The 22,461-nt window shown below is 51.7% G+C and overlaps 1 protein-coding gene and 1 pseudogene across 1 annotated transcript; one reads left to right on the forward strand and one right to left on the reverse strand.

Moving 5' to 3' along the window:
• Positions 1 to 22,461, reverse strand: part of LOC147110212 (uncharacterized) — a 151,610-nt pseudogene that overhangs the window by 93,572 nt on the left and 35,577 nt on the right.
• Positions 1,665 to 21,317, forward strand: LOC147110214 (uncharacterized). Its single transcript, XM_086004156.1, has 3 exons — positions 1,665 to 1,722; positions 17,035 to 17,391; positions 19,332 to 21,317. The coding sequence occupies exons 1-3, from the start codon at positions 1,665 to 1,667 to the stop codon at positions 19,751 to 19,753; spliced, it is 837 nt and encodes a 278-aa protein (XP_085860282.1). The 3' UTR covers positions 19,754 to 21,317.

Here is a 22,461-nt window from a genome sequence, read left to right on the forward strand (position 1 = left end):
AACAGTTTGCAGCACATTATGACTTTCAACACATCACATCCAGTCCTTTGTATGCTCAGTCAAATGGTAAGGCAGAGAAAGGTGTTCAAGTTCTCAAGCAGCTACTGAAGAAAGCGACAGAAAACAAGTCTGATCCTTATCTCGCCCTGCTGAGCTACTGAGCCTCACCTTTAGACTCTGGTTCTTCACCTGCTGAACTCCTAATGGGTCGCAAGTTGCGTACCATGCTACCCTGCTGTGCAAAAGAAAAGCAGAGTAAGGAACTGAGACAGAGACTTCAACTGTTAAAGCTGAAACAGAAATCATACTATGACAAGTCATCCAAAACTCTTAAACCATTGACAAGGGATGATGTTGTCAGGATTGAGGATCCAGATGCATGGAACAGGAAAGCTACAGTTCTTGAGGAAGTAGGACCAATGTCATACACTGTTAGAACTGAGGAAGGACAGATTCTCAGGAGGAACCGCCGTTCCCTCCTAAAAACACAAGAGACTATCGAAGAGCAAATCGATGACAATGCCGCAACTGAATCTTGTCACTCACCACCAGAACAATCTAACACAAAAACACATATAGGCTCTCATGAAAACACATCAGACTTACCTGTGCTGAGAAGATCCACACGTGAAGTAAAAAAGCCTGATAGACTTAATCTTTGAGTACAAAGAAAACTACATTGAAAATGTATTGACTGTTGAAGATGTTTATGTTGTTATTGATTGATATTGATTGATACTGATTTTGTTTAACCGCAAAGAAGGGGGATGTAATGATCAGTAACCTGTCATTCTGGAATGGTACACTAGGTGGTGCTGTATGTATATAAGAGTGGGCTACCCACGATGCACTAGGCTACCCACAAGGCAGCAGTCAAGATGGAGGCCTCTACAGATACTGTACCTAGTCCACATGTGCTCAATAAAGTGTCTAGCAAAAGCTAGCTGTTCTTTATAAAAATGACTAGTTATTAATGAACATAACACAGATGATCAGTAAAATGCAGTTATGGTAGTTTTCAAAGTTTAAGAAAGTATCGACGAAAGTTTAAGCAGAAGCTGAATTTGAAAATTGAAAAGTTGTAAGTGTTGAAATGTGTAATTTATTTGACTCAGGCTCGACAGACCAAAATGTATTTTAATTTGTATTATTCAGTGTTGTATTTAAAATATTTCCATGCAAACTGATTGATGTGTGTCTACATTGTCCAAGTAAAATCTATGTTGATGTACAGTGTTATTCAAACATTATTAAACAAGCAAATTGTGTCTGATTCATTGTCATTGAGCAGTTTATTTAACATATTTTAGTCTTTAGCCGGTTATAGATAGCAGCCGAGGGCACAAAATTGTGCTTTGTAAATCTGAGGCAGTGTTAAAGTGATGAGACGGTTGTGTAATACAATGGCCGGAAATGATATACCGTCCGAATAAATTCTGAAAGATCAGTGCAACTTAATGGCCTCCGATGTCATTTTAAACTCAAGTGAAATGTGAGCGATTTAGGTCGAGCATTTGATCACTGCCTTAAATTCACTAAATACAACCAAATAAAGTCAGTAATGAGCATCAGTGGCCAAGCCCGGGGTCCCAGAACACCACTCCCCAAATACAGACAGTGCTGAGTAAACGGAGGGTGGAAACATAAGATCCCAGAAGAATCGAATGTCACTGGTACAAAAGCGAAGCTCGAACCCGAGCTTGGAAATACCCGAACAGGACGGTGAGTTTTCGTGTCAAAGAAACACTGAACAAAACTCAAAGTAACAGCGACTGTTTCACTCAGGTCCAACTGGCGTCACCTCACTCCAAGTAACACTATTGGCGGGGAGTTTGAGGAAATGACTATCGTCTTATGAATTACATATAAATATTCTATATATATAAAGCGGCTCTTCTGTCTGTCTGTCTGTCTGTCCGCCTGGTCTCTATACGTTTGGAAGTTACAGAGCGTACCGACGCGCGCGTCGCCTCAAAAGAAAGCTTGCGATTCCGGACCGGTCATAGGCGTATTTACGTTTTGGCCGGACAAAAATCCCACCCGCGGTATCCCAAAAACGTTCAGCGTTCCGCTCATTAACATCTCATTAGCGACCGTGTGACATCGAGGTCTTCCTACAGTTGAGTGTCGAGTGACTCGACGATTGACCAATCCTACGCTTCGGTGACCTGACCGGTCGACCAATGCGTGTGTGGGCGGGCCTTATCCTTCTGAACCGAGGTGAGTGGCCGCCATCTTGATTTTCCACGGTTTTTCCCCCACACTTTCTGTGTGTTAGGGAACTAAGGTAAATATTTCAATTATGTGTTAGGCAATTAATTAACAATTTATTTGAGTTTTATATTGTGTTTAGCAACCCCCCCCCTCCTCCTCACCCTCGCGCAGGGGGGACTCGGGGCCTGAAGCTGAAAAAATTTCTCTCTCTCTCTCTCTCTTTCTTCCCTCTCTCTCTCTCCTTCTCCTCTTCCCTCTCTCTCCTTCTCCTCTTCCCTCTCTCCTCTTCCCTCTCTCTCCTCCTCTTCCCTCTCTGTCTCTCTCTACTTCCCCCTCTCAGGTGTCGCGGACGGAGCGCGGGCGCGCCGCCCGAAGTTTCCCGCTCGCTAATGGCCTTGCCGGCTCCCGCGGGCCGCTTGCACTGACCGCGCATGTGCCGCCCGCACTCACCGCGCATGCGCCGCCCGCACTCACCGCGCATGCGCCGCCCGCCCGCCCGCAGCGGCCGTCCATCAGCCGCGCGATACGCGGGGGACCTCAGCAACGGCACCGGACCTCAGGCGCTAGGCAGGGGGAGGGGCCGGAGAGAGGGACAGGTGGGAGGGGGGGAGTGGGAGACAGGGGAGGGAGGGAGAGGGAGTCAGGGGAGGGGAGGGAGGGAGAGAGGGGAGGGGAGGGAGAGAGGGGAGGGAGGGATAGGACAGGGAGAGGACATGACAGGGAGAGGGGGGACACACAGGGGCAGGGAGACCAAACGCCCCAAAATTGCCCTCGCACCCCAAAATTGCCCTCGCAACGCGGGGCTCCCCAGCTAGTATCTATATATATAAAGCGGCTCTTCTGTCTGTCTGTCCGCCTGGTCTCTATATGTTTGGAAGTTACAGAGCGTACCGACGCGCGCGTCACCTCAAAAGAAAGCTTGCGATTCCGGACCGGTCATAGGCGTATTTACGTTTCGGCCGGACAAAAATCCCGCCCGCGGTATCCCAAAAACGTTCAGCGTTCCGCTCATTAGCATCTCATTAGCGACCGTGTGACGTCGAGGTCTTCCTACAGTTGAGTGTCGAGTGACTCGACGATTGACCAATCCTACGCTTCGGTGACCTGACTGGTCGACCAATCGGTGCATGTGTGGGCGGGCCTTATCCTTCTGAACCGAGGTGAGTGGCCGCCATCTTGATTTTCCACGATTTTTTCCCCCACACTTTCTGTGTGTTAGGGAACTAAGGTAAATATTTCAATTATGTGTTAGGCAATTAATTAACAATTTATTTGAGTTTTATATTGTGTTTAGCAACCCCCCCCCCCCTCCTCCTCACCCTCGCGCAGGGGGGACTCGGGGCCTGAAGCTGAAAAAATTTCTCTCTCTCTCTCCTTCTCCTCTTCCCTCTCTCTCCTTCTCCTCTTCCCTCTCTCCTCTTCCCTCTCTCTCCTTCTCCTCTTCCCTCTCTGTCTCTCTCTACTTCCCCCTCTCAGGTGTCGCGGACGGAGCGCGGGCGCGCCGCCCGAAGTTTCCCGCTCGCTAACGGCCTTGCCGGCTCCCGCGGGCCGCTCGCACTGACCGCGCATGCGCCGCCCGCACTGACCGCGCATGCGCCGCCCGCACTCACCGCGCATGCGCCGCCCGCCCGCACGCAGCGGCCGTCCATCAGCCGCGCGATACGCGGGGGACCTCAGCAACGGCACCGGACCTCAGGCGCTAGGCAGGGGGAGGGGCCGGAGAGAGGGACAGAGGGGAGTGGGGGAGGAGAGGGAGACAGGGGAGGGGAGGGAGAGAGGGGAGGGAGAGGAGGGAGAGAGGGGAGGGGAGGGAGAGAGGGGAGGGAGGGATAGGACAGGGAGAGGACATGACAGGGAGAGGGGGGACACACAGGGGCAGGGAGACCAAACGCCCCAAAATTGCCCTCGCGCCCCAAAATTGCCCTGGCAACGCGGGGCTCGCTAGGCAGGGGGAGGGGCCGGAGAGAGGGACAGAGGGGAGTGGGGGAGCAGGGGAGCAGGGGAGTGGGGGAGCGGGGGAGTGGGGGAGGGGTGGGGGGAGAGAGGGAGACAGGGGAGGGGAGGGAGGGAGAGAGGGGAGGGGAGGGAGGGAGAGAGGGGAGGGCAGGGAGGGAGAGGGGAGGGAGGGAGAGAGGGGAGGGAGAGAGAGAGGGGAGGGGAGGGAGAGAGGGGAGGGAGGGATAGTCACCTAAAGGACATCGAAAGGGATCAAAGAAGGAATCTCATCCTGTGCCTGATCGAAGCATCGCAGCAAACAAAGGAACCAGGACCCGGAACAGAGACGCACCCAGGGCTCAGTGCAGGAGTGTCCTGGAGGATCCCTGCAGGAGTGTCCAGGGACTGACCAGGGATGGGACGCTATTGTTCCATAGACAACAAAGAGATTCGCAATTATATAGCGACTTTCACATCCTCGGGACATCCCAAAGCTCTTCACAGCAAATGATGTACTTTTTCAAGTGTGGTCACTGTTGTAATGTAGGTAACAGAGCAGCCAATTTGCGCACAGCAAGCTCCCACAAACAGCAATATGTTGGGAACACCACCACCTCCAAGTTTCCCCTTCAAGTCACACACCATCCTGACTTGGAGATATATCGCCGTTTATTCATCGTCGCTGGGTCAAACTCCTGGAACTCCCTACCTAACAGCACTGTGGGAGTACCTTCACCACACGGACTGCAGCGGTTCAAGAAGGCGGCTCACCACCACCTTCCCAAGGGCAGTTAGGGAAGGGCAATAAATGCTGGCCTTACCAGCGACGGCCACATCCCATGAATGGATTAAAAATAAGACCAGACCATTTGTTTTTAGTGATTATTGGTTGAGGGGTAAATATTGGCCCAGGACACCTGGGATAACTTCCCCTGCTCTTGTTCCAATAGAGGCTGCAGAGTCTTCTACGTTCACCTGAGAGGGCAGATGGGGCCTCGGTTTAAAGTCTCATCCGAAAGACAGCACCTATGAAGTTCAGCGCCCCCTCAGTGCTGCCCCTCTGACAGAGCGGCGCTCCCTCAGTGCTGCCCCTCCGACAGTGCGGCGCTCCCTCAGTGCTGCCCCTCCGACAGTGCGGCGCTCCCTCAGTACTGCCCTCCGACAGTGCAGCACGCCCTCAGTGCTGCCCCTCCGACAGTGCGGCGCTCCCTCAGTGCTGCCCCTCCGACAGTGCGGCGCTCCCTCAGTGCTGCCCCTCCGACAGTGCGGCGCTCCCTCAGTGCTGCCCCTCCGACAGTGCGGCGCTCCCTCAGTGCTGCCCCTCCGACAGTGTGGCGCTCCCTCAGTGCTGCCCTCCGACAGTGCAGCACTCCCTCAGTACTGCTCCTCATTTACTCGATCAAAACCCCTCATGATTTTGAACGCCGCTCTTTAGGAGAATGGTTCCAGGGATGAGGGACTTCAGTTATGTGCAGAGACTGGAGGAGCTGGGATTCTTCTCCTTAGAGCAGAGAAGGTTAAGGGGAAGATTGTGTTCAAAATCATAAATGGTTTTGAGAGTAAATGAGGAGAAACTGTGTCCAGTGGTAGAAGGGTCGGTAACCAGAGGACACAGATTGAAGGTGATTGGTTAAAGAACCAGAGGGGAGATGAGATTAATTTTTTTTACACAGCGAGTTGTTGTGATCTGGAATGTGCTGCCCGAAAGGCCGGTGGAAGCAGATTCAATAATAACTTTCAAAAGGGAATTGGATAAATACTTGAAAAGGAAACATTTTCCGGGCTCTGGGAAAGGGCAGGGGAGTGGGTCCAAAGAGCCAGCACAGGCACGATGGGCCGAATGGCCTCCTCCTGCGCTGTATCATTCTATGATTCTGTTAAATCTGCCCTAAACCTTCTCTGCTCGAAGAACAATCCCAGCTTCTCCAATCCTCCACCTCACTGAAGCCATGGGGAGGAGGTTGAGGCCGAGACCATGGCTTCTGTGAAAGGGGGAATTTGGGATCAATATTTGTCAATGGAGAGAGTGGGGCAGTGGGATGGGTTTGGGGATTGCTCGCGTACAGAAGGAGGGCAGGCTGGAGGGGCCGACTGGCCTCTGTCTGTGCTGGGAAGGAGCCTGCGGGTTTGACTGATCGGCCCTTGCTTTCCAGCTGGTGGAGAGGGGGGGCTGCGGGGTCTTCGGGGTCGGCCTGTGTCGCGAGCGTCACTCCGCCACGCCCGCGATCTCACCGCGCTGCCCATCGCAAAGCGCCTTGGCGACGCTGCAGTTTGACTGGGGCCCTCCCTGGGCTGTGTGAGACGGGAGCGTCGACCGGGCATCCTGATCCCGACTGCGATCCAGTGACCTCCTTTGTCCTCCCCTCACCCCTTTCCACCCCCCTCCTCCCTCCCGGCATGGTTTGAAAGGCCCGCCCGTGTGCGAATGGACACACATGCTGCACCGGTTGCGATGGCCCACATGGTGGATCAGCCCGCTGGATTAAATGGACACCTTGGCATCAGATTTACAAACGCCCTTTCGGCTCTTCTCTTCCCACTCTTGTTCTAAATACCCAGTTGTGAGTGGTTTTTGTACAGAGCACACTCCCCGACCCCCCACCCCACCAGTCCTGCAACCCTGGGCTCCAGGCTACTGACCAATCAGGCGGCTCCGCACAGACCGGGAACTTTCAATCTGCTGCACAGCAAGTCACTGATCCAACTCGCCCCGAGTGAGCCTTTGATTGAAGAAAGAAAGACTTGCATTTCTATAGCGCCTTTCACTACCTCAGGACGTCCCACAGCTCCTTACAGCCAATGAATACTTTTTTTTGAAGTGTAGTCACTGTTGTAATGTAGGAAACCCGGCAGCCAGTTTGTGCACAGCAAGCTCCCACAAACAGAAATGTGATCATCACCAGATGTTGGTTGAGGGATAAATATTGGCCTTAGGACAGCGGGGAGAACTGCCCTGCTCCTCTTTGAAATAGTGGCTGCGGGATCTTTTATATCCACCTGAGCGGGCAGATGGGGCCTCGGGTTTAACCTCTCATCTGAAAGATGACACCTCTGACAGTGCGACGTTCCCTCATTACTGCCCCTCTGACAATGCGGCGCTCCCTCAGTACTGCCCCTCCGACAGTGCGATGCTCCCTCAATAGTGCCCCTCCGACTGTACGTCGCTCACTCAGTACTGCCCCTCCGACAGTGCGGCACTCCCTCAGTACCGCCCCTCCTATGGTTGCACCCTGCTCTCCTTGACCATTGTCTGTATAGAACCGAGCCCCCGTCATTCAACTCTACTCTACACGAACTTTATTCTTTACCTTTCCCCTTTCAAGGTGCAGTGTGCATGTGGTGGGGGCACTGAATCCAGTGGCACGGGTGCAGACCGAAAAAACATGGTGCTTCATTGTTTTGAACATTGTGTGGGCTGTCTAGGCTGCACCTATTCAAGTGAGTGGGAAGTATACACCATGCTCCTGAAGAGAGCTTTGTAAATGGTGGAGAGACATTGAGGGGGAAAGTGGTGAGTCAATCCTCGCAGAGTACCCAGCCTCTGCCGTGCTCTTTAGTCACTGTGTTGTTACACTTGATACAGTTAAGCTTCTCCGCAATGTTGTCTTTCAAGAGGCTGTTGGGTCATTCGCCAATGTTGGTGCTGTTGAGGGCCCGGGATGGTCGCTGGGCTTATTCTTGTTCGAGACGGTGATAATCTAGGAATTAAGCACCGTGAATGTTGTCTACCCCTATTGATGGTGAAGCCAAGTCTTGATGTTGAATCTAACGATTGAAGTTAGTGACTGAGGAAATTCTAACCAATAATCACGTGACCGAGCCTGATAAATATTTTTAACAGAAGGAAACGAGAACTTCCTCTTGCTTTACTAACTAACACGATCGGTCATTTCTCTCTGTCCAGTTCAGACTCAACAGCAGCAAGTATGAGGTGTTCCGTTCTCGAGGTCTCCCTTCTACTGGCCGTTCTAAATCCAGGTATGATCTATAATCACATTCAATCTTATTTTCAGTCGAGTATTGACAATCATAGTCTCCAGCACTGTTGCTTGTGTAGATATATCTGTCCCCATCGGTCTAATGCCTCCGTGTTGTGGTCTCCAAACGGTAGCTGCATTTCAAAGTGGACTTTGCTTATATTCCGTGCGGTATTGGCAAACGCGTAGCAAGAATTATCAAATTAATCACAAAGTTATTTTGAATGTAACAATGACTGACGACATCACTTGTTTGATAAGACTGAGGATCTGTGTAGAAGCGGCATTTGAAACAGCGCGAGGCACAATCAGTTCATGACCCCGCCATTTTCCTTATTCGCTAAGTTTACTAAAACAACACCATCGTTAATAATGGATCAGCAATTCAAACTACCGTAAATTATGCCCAGAAATGGCCATCAGTCTCCATGTTAGATTCACTTGCTCCCGCTGGGTGATCGTCTGCTGTTGAAACACGAGAATGAGCAACAGTATTCGACAAAAGACAAGACTGTAGAGAGGGCTTTAAACTAAATACTGGGGGGGGGGATCAGGTGAGCGGGAATTAAAAAATTCAAAGAGAAAGGAGAAGGCAATAGAGCGGGGTATTGATGGGGTAATGGTGGCCAGAGTGTGACAGGAAGGGACAGAACGTATAAACATAAGAGTGCATCAGAAAGTGGGGTCAAAGCACAGGAAAATAGTAAAAAGACAAAATTAAAAGCTCTTTATCTGAATGCACAGCATTCGTAACAAGATAGATGAGTTGATGGCACAAATAGATATACATGGGTATAACCTGATTGCCATTACAGAGACGTGGTTGCAAGGTGACCAAGGCTGGGAACTGAATATTCAGGGGTATTTGACATTTCGGATGGATAGACAGAAGGGAAAAGGAGGTGGGTGGCTCTGTTAATAAAGGATGAGATCAGTGCAGTAGTGAGAAATGAAAGTGGCTCAGAAGAGCAAGATGTAGAATCAGTTTGGGTGGAGATAAGAAATAATAAGGGAAAGAAGTCACTGGTGGGCCTAATCTATAGGCCCCCTAACAGCAGCTATACTGTTGGACAGAGTATAAATCAAGAAATAATGGAGGCTTGTAAGAAAGGTACAGCAACAATCATGGGCGATTTTAACCTTCCTATTGATTGGACAAATCAAATTGGCCAAGGCAACCTCAAGGAAGAGTTCATAGAGTGTATCCGAGATGGTTTCCCAGAGCAATACGTTGTGGAACCAACCAGGGAGCAGCCTATCTTAGATCTGGTACTGTGTAATGAGACAGGATTAATAAATTATCTCATAGTAAAGGATCCTTTAGGAAAGAGTGATCATAGCATGGTTGAATTTCAAATTCAATTGGAGGGTGAGAAAGTTGGGTCTCAAACCAGTGTCCTGATCTTAAATAAAGGCAATTACAATGGCATGAGGGCAGAACTGGCTAAAGTGGACTGGGAAAATAGATTAAAGGGTAAGATGGTTGATAAGCAATGGTAGACATTTAAGGAGATATTTCATAACTCTCAACAAAAATATATTCCAGTGAGAAGGAAAGACTTTAAGAGAAGGGAGAACCACTTGTGGCTAACTAAGGAAGTAAAGGATGGTGTCAAATTGAAAACAAAGACATACAATGTTGCCGAGATTAGGGGAAGGCCAGAGGATTGGGACATTTTTAAAAAACAGCAAAGGATGACTAAAAAAGTAATAAAGAGAGAGAAGCTGGATTATGAGAGTAAACTAGCAAAAAAATATAAACAGATAGTAAGAGCTTCTACAGGTATATAAAAAGGAAGAGAATAGCTAAAGTAAATGTTGGTTCCTTAGAGGATGAGACTGGGGAATTAATAATGGGGAACAGGGAAATGGCAGAGACTTTGAACAAATATTTTGCATCAGTCTTCACGGTAGAAGACACTAAAACCATCCCAATAACACATAATCAAGGGGCTATAGAGAGGGGGAACTTAAAACAATCATTATCACTAATGAAAAAGTACTCGGTAAAATAATGGGACTAAAGGTGGACAAGTCCCCTGGACCTGACGGCCTACATCCTAGGGTCTTAAAAGAAGTGGCTGCAGAGAAAGTGGATGCTTTGGTTGCAATCTACCAAAATTCCCTGGATTCTGGAGAGGTCCCAGCGGATTGGAAAACCGCAAATGTGACGTCCCTATTTAAGAAGGGTGGGAGACAGAAAGCAGGAAACTGTAGACCAGTTAGGCTGGGCCTATACTCATTGGAGTTTAGAAGAATGAGAAGTGATCTTATTGAAACATATAAGATACTGAGGGGGCTCGACAAGGTAGATGCAGAGAAGATGTTTCCCCTCATGGGGGAATCTAGAACTAGGGGGCATAGTTTCAGAATAAGGGGTCACCCATTTAAAACTGAGGTGAGGAGGTATTTCTTCTCTCAGAGGGTCGTGAATCTGTGGAATTCTCTGCCCCAGAGAGCTGTGGAGGCTGGGTCATTGAATATATTTAAGGTGGAGAGAGACAGATTTTTGAACAATAAGGGAGTGAAGGGTTATGGGGAGCGGGCAGGGAAGTGGAGCTGAGCCCAAGGTCAGATCAGCCATGATCTCATTAAATTGCGGAGCAGGCTTTAGGGGCCAAATGGCCGGCTCCTGCTCCTATTTCTTATGTTCTTATGTTAAGACACAGTTTCAGAGCTCCTGTGATACTGCTGTCTTCAGTGTGCAATCGCTGTATCGGGTCGCTGTGGTTCCGGGCTCCGTTCAGTGAAATGCGGGGGCAATTTATAATTTAAATATTGACATAGATAGAATGATCTGAAAAGTTTCAGCTCACGTTGGACAAGGCTGCACATTGTGCAAAGCGATCTTAGTCCGTGAGGCTCCACAATATTTACTGAAAAAAGGGAAAAATGGCATCGAGATGGATTTAAGGAAGTAACTTCTTTACCCAGAGAGTGGTGAGCATGTGGAACTCGCTACCGCAGGGAGTGATTGAGTCTAGATGAATTTAAGGGGAGGCTAGATAAGAATATGAGGGAGAACGGAATAGAGGGTTATGCTGATACACTTAGATGAGGAAGGATGGGAGAAGGCTCAAGTGAAGTATAACCGCTGGCATGGTCTGGTTGGGCCAAATGGCCTGTTTCTCTGCTGTACATTCTATGTAATTCTATGTTGTGGCAACACGCCACCATTGGACATAATCCGCTTGCGGCAGCACGGACAGTTTACGCAAGCGCACTGCCGGCAGCAGCCGCCCCCAGCCGGGGGCCCTTTCCTCCGGCAACTTGTTTCCCACAGGGACAGGCTGCCGGGAGCACTTCCTGTCTGGGGAGTATTTAAGTGGTTGCGCGGGCTTTTCAAGCTCTCTCTTTGCCATGATGTGAATTAAAGCAGTTGTGTTCCACCAACTCTGGTCTCGACTCCCACGTTTGCCGCGATATCTCAACACTGGTGACCCCGATGCTCAGGACGAATCCTAAGCTAGCATGGCGGATACAAACGCAGTCACAGTTAAACTACCGGACTTTTGGGAGAACCTGGCCGAGGCCTGGTTCATTCAAGCCGAGTCCAGATTCCGGCTGAGAAGCATCACAGTCGACGCCACGAAGTACGACTACCTCGTCGCCTTGCTCACCTACGCCACAGTCCCCAAGGTTTGGGCAGCGCTGCAGGATCCACCAGTGGAAGGCAAGTACAAACATCTGAAGGCCGCGCTTCTTAAAAAATTTCAGGCGCCCTCTTACCAGCGCAACTGCCAACTCCTCGACCTCCCAGGCCTTGGTGATGCTTCACTGTCGGACCTGCTTTCCCACATGCTGTCCCTCTCGGACGACAAAAACTCCGGCGCCCTCTTTCGCACGCTTTTCATTCAGCAGCTCCCCGCCAGCATCCACCCGCTCATTGTGGAGTCTGGCTCCACGGACCTGAATGAGATAGCTGAAAAGGCCGACCGGCTGCTCTCCGCGCAGACCGCCTGCGACGTCGCGCCCGACCTCACGGCAATGACCACGCGGTCTCCCCGGCCCACTAGGCCCGACCGCCCTTCCACTCCGGGTCACTGCTACTACCACACCCGTTTTGGCACTAGGGCCCAACGCTGCAAGCCACCGTGCACTTTCAAACCCCCCCCCCGCACCGGCCCCCACGATGGCCGCGGGGCAAAAGGGGCCCCTACTGTACGTCACCGACGACAGCACCAACCGCCGATTCCTGTGCGACACAGGAGCCCAGCACAGCATCACCCCCGCCTCCGCCCTCGAAATCCAACGCGGCGCACGGGGTATCACGCTGGCCGCAGCCAATGGCTCTGACATCCGCACATACGGCACCCGCATGGTCACGCTCGACCTCACAGGCCGCCGCTACCACTGGGAGTTCCTCACAGCCAAGGTCCTCTGCCCACTCATCGGCGCCAACTTCCTACGCGCCCACGGCCTCCTTGTCGACATTCCGAGGCACCGCCTCGTCGACATCAACACTATGGCCCCCATCCCTGGCGCATTCACCCCGGCCCGTTCGGCCGGCCTGACGACCTACTGCCTCGCCAGTGCCACGGACGACTACTCGGCACTTCTAGCCGAGTTTCCCGCCCTCACTAACCCGACCTTTTCGGCCAAAGCCGCCAAACATGGTGTGGAGCACTATATCCCCACCACCGGCCCCCCGGTCTCTGCCCACGCCCGCAGACTCAACCCGGCCAAGCTGGAAATCGCGCGGGCCGAGTTCACCACCATGGAGCAACTCGGCATCATCCGCCGCTCCAGCAGCCCTTGGGCCTTGCCCCTCCACATCGCCCCCAAGCCCGGCGGAGGCTGGCGCCCCTGCGGGGACTACCGCCGCCTCAACGACGCCACCACCCCCGACCGATACCCGATGCTGCACATCCAGGACTTCTCGGCCCGACTGGCCGGACGAACCGTCTTTTCCAAGGTCGACCTGGTGCGCGGTTACCACCAAGTCCCCGTACACCCCGCGGACATCCCCAAAACGGCCGTCATCACCCCATTCGGCCTGTTCAAGTTCCTGAGGATGCCCTTCGGCCTCAAGAATGCTGCCCAGGCTTTCCAGTGCCTTATGGACTCAGTCCTCCGGGACCTGAACTTCCTATTCATCTATCTAGACGACATTCTCGTGGCCAGCTCCACCAAACAGGAACACCTCGAACACCTTCGCATCCTGTTCGGGCGCGTAGCCCAACACGGGCTCATCCTCAGCCCGGCGAAGTGCCAATTCGGCCTAGCCGAGATCGATTTTCTCGGCCACCACATCAACCCTGCTGGGGCCGTCCCCCTGCCCGACAAGGTGCAGGCCGTCCAGCAATTCCCCCGCCCCAAAACCATCAAGGGCCTCCAGGAGTTCCTCGGGATGGTGAACTTCTACAACAGGTTCATCCCCAGAGCTGCAGCCCTCATGAAGCCCCTATACGACTCCCTCCGAGGTAAATCCGGCAAGATGGCCGTAGCCTGGACCACTGACACGTCAGCCGCCTTCGACGCCACCAAAAACGCGCTCGCCGACGCCACCCTGCTCGCGCACCCGAGGGCCGATGCCCGGGTCGCGCTCACCATCGACGCCTCCAACCATGCGGTCGGAGCCGTGTTCGAGCAGTGGGTCAATGGCGCGTGGCAGCCACTTGCCTTCTACAGCCGCCAACTGCGCCCCCCGGAGGTCAAATACTCTACTTTCGACCGCGAGCTCCTCGCGCTCCACCTGTCGGTCCGCCATTTCAGGTTCCTCCTGGAGGGCCGCCCCTTTACCACGTACGTGGACCACAAGCCGCTCACATACGCGATGGCCAAGCACACCAACCCTGGTCTGCTAGGCAGCAACGCCAGCTCGCGGCCGTGTCCGAGTTTACCACGGACATCCAGCATGTCTCCGGTAGAGACAACATTGTCGCCAACTGCCTTTCCCGTCCCGCCATCTGCGCGAATCACCTAGCGGTCGACTACGCGCAACTAGCAGCGGCCCAGCTCACGGACCCAGACCTCCTCTCGGCGGCTACCAGCCTGCCAGGGCTACGCCTAGCCAAGGTCGCGCACGGGCCCGAAGCCACGGCAGTCACTTGCGACGTCTCACTCGGCCAACCCAGGCCGGTCGTCCCTGCAACCTGGCGCCGCCGCATCTTCGACGCGCTCCACGGGCTCTCCCATCCGGGTTCCCGCGCATCTGTCAAACTCCTCTCCCAGCGCTTTGTCTGGCGTGGCCTCAGCAAAGATGTTCAGACTTGGGCCAACACCTGCCTCGCCTGCCAATGGGCTAAGGCACAGCTGCACACAAAAGCACCCCTGGGAGACTTCGAGGTACCCAGCCGCTGCTTCGACCACGTACACGTCAACATCGTCGGTCCTCTGCCGCCATCGCAAGGCCGAAATTATCTCCGCACGATGGTCGACCGCTGCACACGCTGGCCTGACGCAGTGCCGCTGACCTCCACCACCACAGCCGACATCGCCAGGGCGTTCGTTAACACCTGGGTCGCGAGGTTCGGCGTACCGGCCGACATAACCTCCGACAGAGGCGCCCAGTTCACCTCCGAACTCTGGACGGCCACAGCACGCAACCTTGGGGTGACGCTCCACCGAACCACGGCGTACCACCCGCAGGCCAACGGGCTGTGTGAACGCTTCCACAGGTCACTCAAGGCCTCACTCCGCGCCGGCCTGCAGGACAGTACCTGGACTGACCGACTACCGTGGGTGCTACTAGGCCTATGCACCGCGGTCAAGGAAGACCTCCAGTCCTCAGCAGCGGAGTTAGTCTACGGACAACCGCTGCGCGTACCAGGCGAATTCCTCCCGGAGGCTACCACACCTTGGTCGGCCGAATAGCAGCGGATCAACTCTTTCTCTTCCGCTCAACAGTTCGCCCCACTTCCGGTCAACCGACACGGCGAACTCGCACCTCACGTCCCGCCAAACTTACAGCAGGCACGCTTCGTCTTCGTGCGACACGACGCGCACCGCGGACCCCTGCGACCCCCGTACGATGGACCGTACGAGGTACTACAAACCGGGGACAAGGTTTTCAAGCTGCGACTCGGCGACAGGGTCGAAACAGTCTCCATCGACCGACTCAAACCAGCACACACAGAACCAGGGGAACAGGTCCCCGTGGCCCGACCTCCAATTAGAGGCCGTCCCGCCAGCAAGCCAGCACAGCCGGCGGCAAACCGCCCGGCCCCACCAACTAGACCGGTGACCACTCAGAGCCGCTCCGGCAGAACCATTAGACCACCGTCACGACTCGTCCACTCCTCCTAAGCGGATTCTGGAGGGAGCTCTGTGGCGACACGCCACCATTGGACATAATACGCTCACGGTGGCACGGACAGTTTACGCAGGCACACTGCCGGCAGCAGCCGCCCCCAGCCGGGGGCCCTTTCCTCCGGCAACTTGTTTCCCGCAGGGACAGGCTGCCTGGAGCACTTCCTGTCTGGGGAGTATTTAAGTGGTTGCGCGGGCTTTTCAAGCTCTCTCTTTGCCATGATGTGAATTAAAGCAGTTGTGTTCCACCAACTCTGGTCTCGACTCCCACGTTTGCTGCGGTATCTCAACAATGTAACATTTTCAGCCAATAGTCCTGCTTCCTGGTTCGAGCCAAGACCCGCTATTCTCATGCGAGTGGAATCGCATTATGTGATAACACATCAACATTAATTGTAAGATAGCATCGGGGTAACATAGTGGCCAGGGCTGGGGGAGGGGAGCTGACACCAAGCGACTGTCAGACCCTTAGTTCCACCTCCTCTGACCACACAGGACACAGCTCTCTGCATCTGAAAGGCTCGCAGTGAAGCACAAAGTGTAACAGATGGTTGAATGAGCAACGACTAAAGAAATAAACTGGATGAGGAGACACTGGGATCCGCTCGATGCGAGTGTGGGGAGGGGGTGTGGTGGCGGGGGGATAGTGGCGGGGGGAGGGGCGGTGCAAACAAGTCGAAATTTGCCCGGGAATTTGGCTCCTTCCATCAAAAGGGCAGCACTTCACCGGCGGGGCGGCGCATTGCTCCAAATATGTGAGAGCAACAAAACAAAGGCCCCTCTGGAAGGCAGGGCCGGGGCTGGGAAAGCAGCGGGAAATTTGAAAGCAGGAAATTATTGCGTCAAGTTTAACACCGTCACGTTTACCTGTTTGTTTGGCGTTAATGCATCCACTATTTTAACTGAACATTGATCCCTTTTTCTCCTTGTTTTTTTATTGGTGTAAAGGCTCGGTTTAATTATTGGACAGAGTAATGTCACATCGATGAGCTGAGTGCCTCTACTATAACATATTCAGTTTTCTGCGAGTTAGAGGTCGGCCGGGGGAGAAGTGGAATAAATGGGTTTGGAGGTAACAAAGGCCTGGCTGACGGTTTCAGCAGCAGGTGAGGTGAGGCAGGGCGGAGTCGAGTAACGTTACAGAGGTGGGCGTTGGCGGCCTTGGCGATGGTGAGAATATGGGGCGGGAAACTCAGCTCAGGGTCCAATAGGACGCCAAGGTTGTGAAAAGTCAGCTTCAGACTCAGGCAGTGGCCAAGGAGAGGGATGGTGTTGGTGCCCAGGGAACAGAGTTTGTGGGTAACGGTGGATATTTATCGGGCAGTGGCCAGGGAGAGGGATGGTGTTGGTGCCCAGGGAACAGAGTTTGTGGGTAAAGGTGGATATTTATCGGGCAGTGGCCAGGGAGAGGGATGGTGTTGGTGCCCAGGGAACAGAGTTTGTGGGTAACGGTGGATATTTATCGGGCAGTGGCCAGGGAGAGGGATGTTGTTGGTGCCCAGGGAACAGAGTTTGTGGGTAAAGGTGGATATTTATCGGGCAGTGGCCAGGGAGAGGGATGGTGTTGGTGCCCAGGGAACCGAGTTTGTGGGCAAAGGTGGATATTTATCCAATCTCATACAGTCCCGTTTAATATCACACTTTGCTCCCTGTGCAGGCACCGCGAGGGATGGAGATGATGGAGATATTCCGGAACTGGTTCTTTCGAACGGGTCCAGCCCGGTTTTGCTGCCTTGTTTCTCCCGGTCTCCGACTCAAATTGATGAGATTCACTGGACATTTCAACCTGCCTCAGGAGACAATGGGATGGCACTTTGTGCAATTGATAAGAACAACACTGAGTGCAGCTCCCCGCGGTTCCCACATATAACACTGGCTGAGACTGAGGGTTTCAGGACGGGGAATTATTCTCTCTTGTTCACGGCGACAATGGAAGATGCCGGAAATTACGACTGTTTGCTGTATTCTGGACACAAGGAGAAGAAGATGTTAATCCGCCTCATAGTGATCAATGGTGAGTTACTGAAAGCAGTTTATGCTGTAATTATATGTGTATGATAGTCTCACACAAACTGTTTCACCATTTTCCGTATATCCGCCACTGTTCTGTTAAATTCCGTGCCTTTAAATGCCAACATCTTGACAATTTGTGATGTGGAAAAACGCAGCATTAAAACAGTGTTGCTTTCTTGCTGGGCAGGTTATTGTAGGCCTCGAAAACACTTTCTTGTTCAGTAAATGTAAATTCTCAGCAATTTATTTATCTTTATTGTGAAAACTATGGGAAATCCCGCAGTAAAGTCTCAACCGGTAAAGATCAGATCCATTTCCGGAAAATTCCCTCAGCACTTCTGCTCAAATCTCATTGAGGTAGAAACTGACTTCAGTGGAGCTGAATATCGGGCGGCGGGTGTAACAGGCGGACAATACATGACCACACGTTCTACACTGTCGGTTAAAATGAATTTCCAGCCCACAGGCTCAGACTAGTAAGGTCCCAATATGGCGGGCAGGAAATGTGTACATTTGCAACTGAAAGTGCGCCTCCTGACATATTGGGTGAGAACAGGCGAGGGGCATCCTTTGCCAATGCCTGAAACAGGCGTTAGGCTCTTTGCATTTGCTAATTTGAGGCCAATTCTGTAAGATTGGTTTATCATGAGGCGGCCAGGCCCCTCTCCAGATGCACTCTTGGAAACCAGCTCTAGGAATTGCCTGCTACAAAGAAGCAAACTAATGTAAGATCACATATTAAAGGGCCCCATTGCACCTCCCAACACCCCCTCCACGTTGCTCCAAACACGACCTGCTGATCCCGGGACCCCAACATTGAACCCCGCAAATCCTGATCCAGGCCCTGAACCCTGACTCGGCTCAATCCCTGATCCCTGGCTCAGACATCTATCATCAACCCCCAACCATGGCTGTGAACCCGATCCCCGACACATGCCCCCATCCCCGATTCTCGAGTCCGGCCCCAATCTCTGACACTTGAAACAGGCCATGTTCACCGAACGCTGAATCCCGTCCCCAGCTCCGACCCGAGACCCCAGTCTCATCCCCGACCCAGGCACCGACCCCTGAAGCCCGACCAAGGCAGTGATTCCTGAACCTGGTCTTCACCGGCGAGCTGCCTCTGGACGCCCAGCATGTGCCTGCAGCACATTGGTCTGACATTAATGAGGCCCAAGGCCCGATAGGCCTGCCTGTTTTGAGGCTATGCCTTTCTTGATAGAATAGTGATTCTGCACTGTGTAATAGTGGTGAGTTTGAGGAGAAGGAGCCAAAGTGGTTTGCTGCATTGATTTGCGGAGAATGAAGGGAAGCGGGGTGGTTGTAATTGTGAGTATTTTGAATAATGATCTTGTTAGTGGTAGAGCTGTGAGCAGGGAGAAAGAGCAGTATCGCTACCTTGACAACTCTCCTGAGGTCATTGAACGTCTTTCAGTGTGGCAGCCATGTGCTGGGATGAACGTTCCTTGCCTTGCTCTCCTCACTGGCGGTGGAGGTGTTTCGGGAACAGGATGTCCCCCCTCCCGTCCACTGTCTGCATTAATGCCACCAACGTGACAATGAAGCAACTTGGGGCCCTAATTGGATCTTTTGCAGCAACGTTATCCCTCTGACAACGTTTCCCGCTGCCTGTAGACAAAGTGCACCTCCCCTTTAAGAGTTGCTGTCTCCCGTTAAGGGTCGGGAGACACACCCGATTTCCGGACCTAACCCGAAACAGGAAAAATGCCACTGCACAGCGAGGGAAGGGCTGGCGGCACGTGTATCATTTTAATGAGTTTCAAGCAGGAATTTAAGGTGGTGCCTGGGACTATGTGACATGACGTGTGCAGCATATGCGCCTGACCCTGTGCGCAAGTATTCGGCCGCGAATGTAGTTCTAGGCCATAATTTAATCTATGGTGTCTTTTGTCAGTTTAACCAGTTATCCTCTTCCCACAGTGTCTGTGATCCCAGCCGGCCCGATTCCCCTGGGAAGCTCCGTAAATCTGACCTGTGAGATGCCCAGGCTGTCCTATTTCAACAGTGTCGATTGGAGCATTGAAAATACCCGAGTAACTTGGAAAGGGATTGAAATCCTGTGGAAACTGAACAATGCGCTGATTCATAAAGACAAGCGGCACAAGTTCGATTTCATAAGTTTAATCATCAATAATTTTCAACTCCCTGATGCGGGATGCTACACATATACTGTAAGATTGAAGAGTGGAAAGATTTGCTCTTATAGTCGTCTCTTGGAGATATCAGGTTGGCCCGCATCTCAAACAAAACTTCCATTTGCCCGCATGATTGATGTCAATATCTCGCCAGTATCACTTGTAGAAAGTGGAGTTGGCAGGCTGCTCTGTCCTGCTTGGTGCTGAGCTGCCCGAGTGCTGTTGTGACTGCACACAGCCGGTCAGCTGGTGAGTCTTTCATTGAACTCTCGACTTGAGCAATGAAGGCAGTGAAAAGGCTTCAAACAGTCAGGAGGTGATCCAAATCACCGCACAGTAACCAGCCTCTGCTGTCCTCCTGGATCCAGAGTGCTCTGTTTAAGCTTCTGGCCAGGATTCTATTAGTTGGTTCGGAAGTTGCAGCGCTGCTGAAGGTCATGGGGAGGCGGTGGTCTTTCTGTTGCTTGAGATGGTCGTCAACAGGCACTCCTGTGGTATCAATCGTACCAGCCATTGTCCTGCTGTAAGTGTGAAAGGAGCTGGCCACGGCAGAATGGTCAGCGAATAACCCCACTCCCTATCTTATGACAGAGAAAATGTTACTGACAGAACATCTGGATGGTGGTTGGGCCAAGGATGCCTGCCTGAGTTACCCCAGATGTGAAGTCCTAACGCTGTGATGATTGGCCTCGACACCAGCTGCCATCTTCCTGTGTGTCATCCAAAACTCACTCAGTAGAGTGTTACACCTGACTCCCATTGACATTAGATTTTTTTTCTATGAGGATTTGATGTTATTCTCAATAGAATGTTGCATCCTGAAGATTGACAGTGCAGCAGCACATGGTGAATGTGGGTTTTTGTACCTTCATACACTTCCCTTGGAGAACAGTGTGCAGCAGTGGAAGGATTCGCAGGCAGATTAACAGTCTGATAGGCCATCACCTGAACATTCCTTCCATGGCTGTAACCATCCTTACACCAGCCAATAGGGAGGTTCGTTCCAGAGGGCGAACTCTTATGGGCTTCCTAATGGAGGTCACTCACACCCACCGGACCCGTGTATCCTACTGGATGTCAAACTAGTGATCCTCTCGCATTGTTCAATCCCATACCACTTCTGACTCAGAGGTGGGAACGCTCCGACCAAAGTCTAGTAACTGCAGGAATGAATCAGGAGATGAGACATTGTAAACCATTCAATGTTGGTATGTATGTGTGAGGCGGGGGTCGGTGAGCTGTAAATACAGTGAAATTTGTACCAGAATTATGGATCCTTTCAACAAATGGGCAACAGTTGATTGCGGGTATTGTGCAATGTTCCAAATCTGTTAGCAATAAACCCAAATGCTCTGTGTAAAGTAGCAGTGGGTGGGAGACTGTTTCTACAGAATCCATTTACACACTGACAGTACCTGACTTATACTTGGGGAGATCCCTGTCCATACATAATCTTGCTGAACTTCGCTCCAAGCAGGTATTTGAAAGCAGGGAGTGAATGTGTCATGTTTATCCCAATGACATTTACCTTCTTTGTAAGACATTGCTATGTCCAGTACTTTAATTGCCGTTTGAGCAGGTCGAAACATCTCCGTGATATTATTGGACAGGGTAATGACAATTAATGAGTTTTCCACCCGTACTTTAACATGGCTGTTTTATGTTGAAACTTTTTCAGTGTTAGTATAACCCTAAGCACATTTCAAAATCTATCCAGAACCTATTGGAAATTTCCTACCATATCTTCACATGCATTGAACCCCAATCACTACCTCCAGAAATACCTAATTGTTCAGTTTGTTCTTAAGCTGCAAATGACGTTGGTAAGACCGTGTTTATTGTCCATCCGTGGTTGCTTCAGGGCAGTAAGATTGAGCCAAGTAGTGTGGGACGGGAGTCCCCTGTAGCCCAGGTCCCTCCCTGAAGGACATGAGTCAACCATTGGGGTCGTTTTTGCAACGACCTTCATCGATAATTTTCAGCCTCAGTATCTATTTTGATCAAATTCTTTTATTTATGTTAATTTGTTGTCATTTTCTGTAGGAACTGCACCTACTTCTCTCGTTACAGATAATCCACTGACAGCAACATCAGGTGAAACTTTAATCTCATGAACTCCACGGTTACTGTTTGTTTACATAAGAAACAGGAGCAGGAGTCGGCCAATCAGCCCCTCGAGCCTGCTCCGCCATTCAATAAGATCTTGGCTGATCCAATCTTGGCCTCAACACCACTTTCCCGCCCGCTCCCCGTACCCCTCGACTCCCTTGTAGTTCAAATGTCTGTCAATCTCCGCCTTGAATATGTTCAGTGACTCCGCCTCCACAGCTCTCCAGGGTCGAGAATTCCAAAGATTCACGACCCTCTGAGAGAAGAAATTCCTCCTCATCTCCGTCTTAAATGGGCGACCCCTTATTCTGAAACTGTGCTCCCCTAGTTCTAGATACCCCCACTAGGGGAAACATCCTCTCAGCATCCACCCTGTCAATCCCCCTCAGAATCTTATATGTTTCAATAAGATCACTTCTCATTCTTCTAAACTCCAATGAGTATAGGCCCAGCCTGCTCAACCTTTCATCATACGTCAACCCCTTCATCCCAGGAATCAACCTCATGAACCTCCAGTGCAAGTATATCCTTCCTTAAATATGGAGACCAAAACTGTACGCAGTACTCCAGGTGCAGTCTCACTAGCGCCCTGTGAAGTTACATCAACCTTCCCTCAACCTTTTTATACTCCATACCCCTTGCAATAAAGGCCAACACTCCATTAGCCTTCCTAATTACCTGCTGTACCTGCATGCTAACTTTGTGTTTCATGTACTAGGACCCTCAGATCCCGCTGTACCGCAGCATTTTGTAGTCTCGCTCCATTTAAATAATAATTTGCTTTTTCATTCTTCCTTCCAAAGTGG

The sequence above is a fragment of the Somniosus microcephalus genome, chromosome 12 (assembly GCF_052327205.1).
Source record: "Somniosus microcephalus isolate GS21.2 chromosome 12, FLI_Smic_1.0, whole genome shotgun sequence".
NCBI classification, from domain to species: Eukaryota; Metazoa; Chordata; class Chondrichthyes; order Squaliformes; family Somniosidae; genus Somniosus; species Somniosus microcephalus.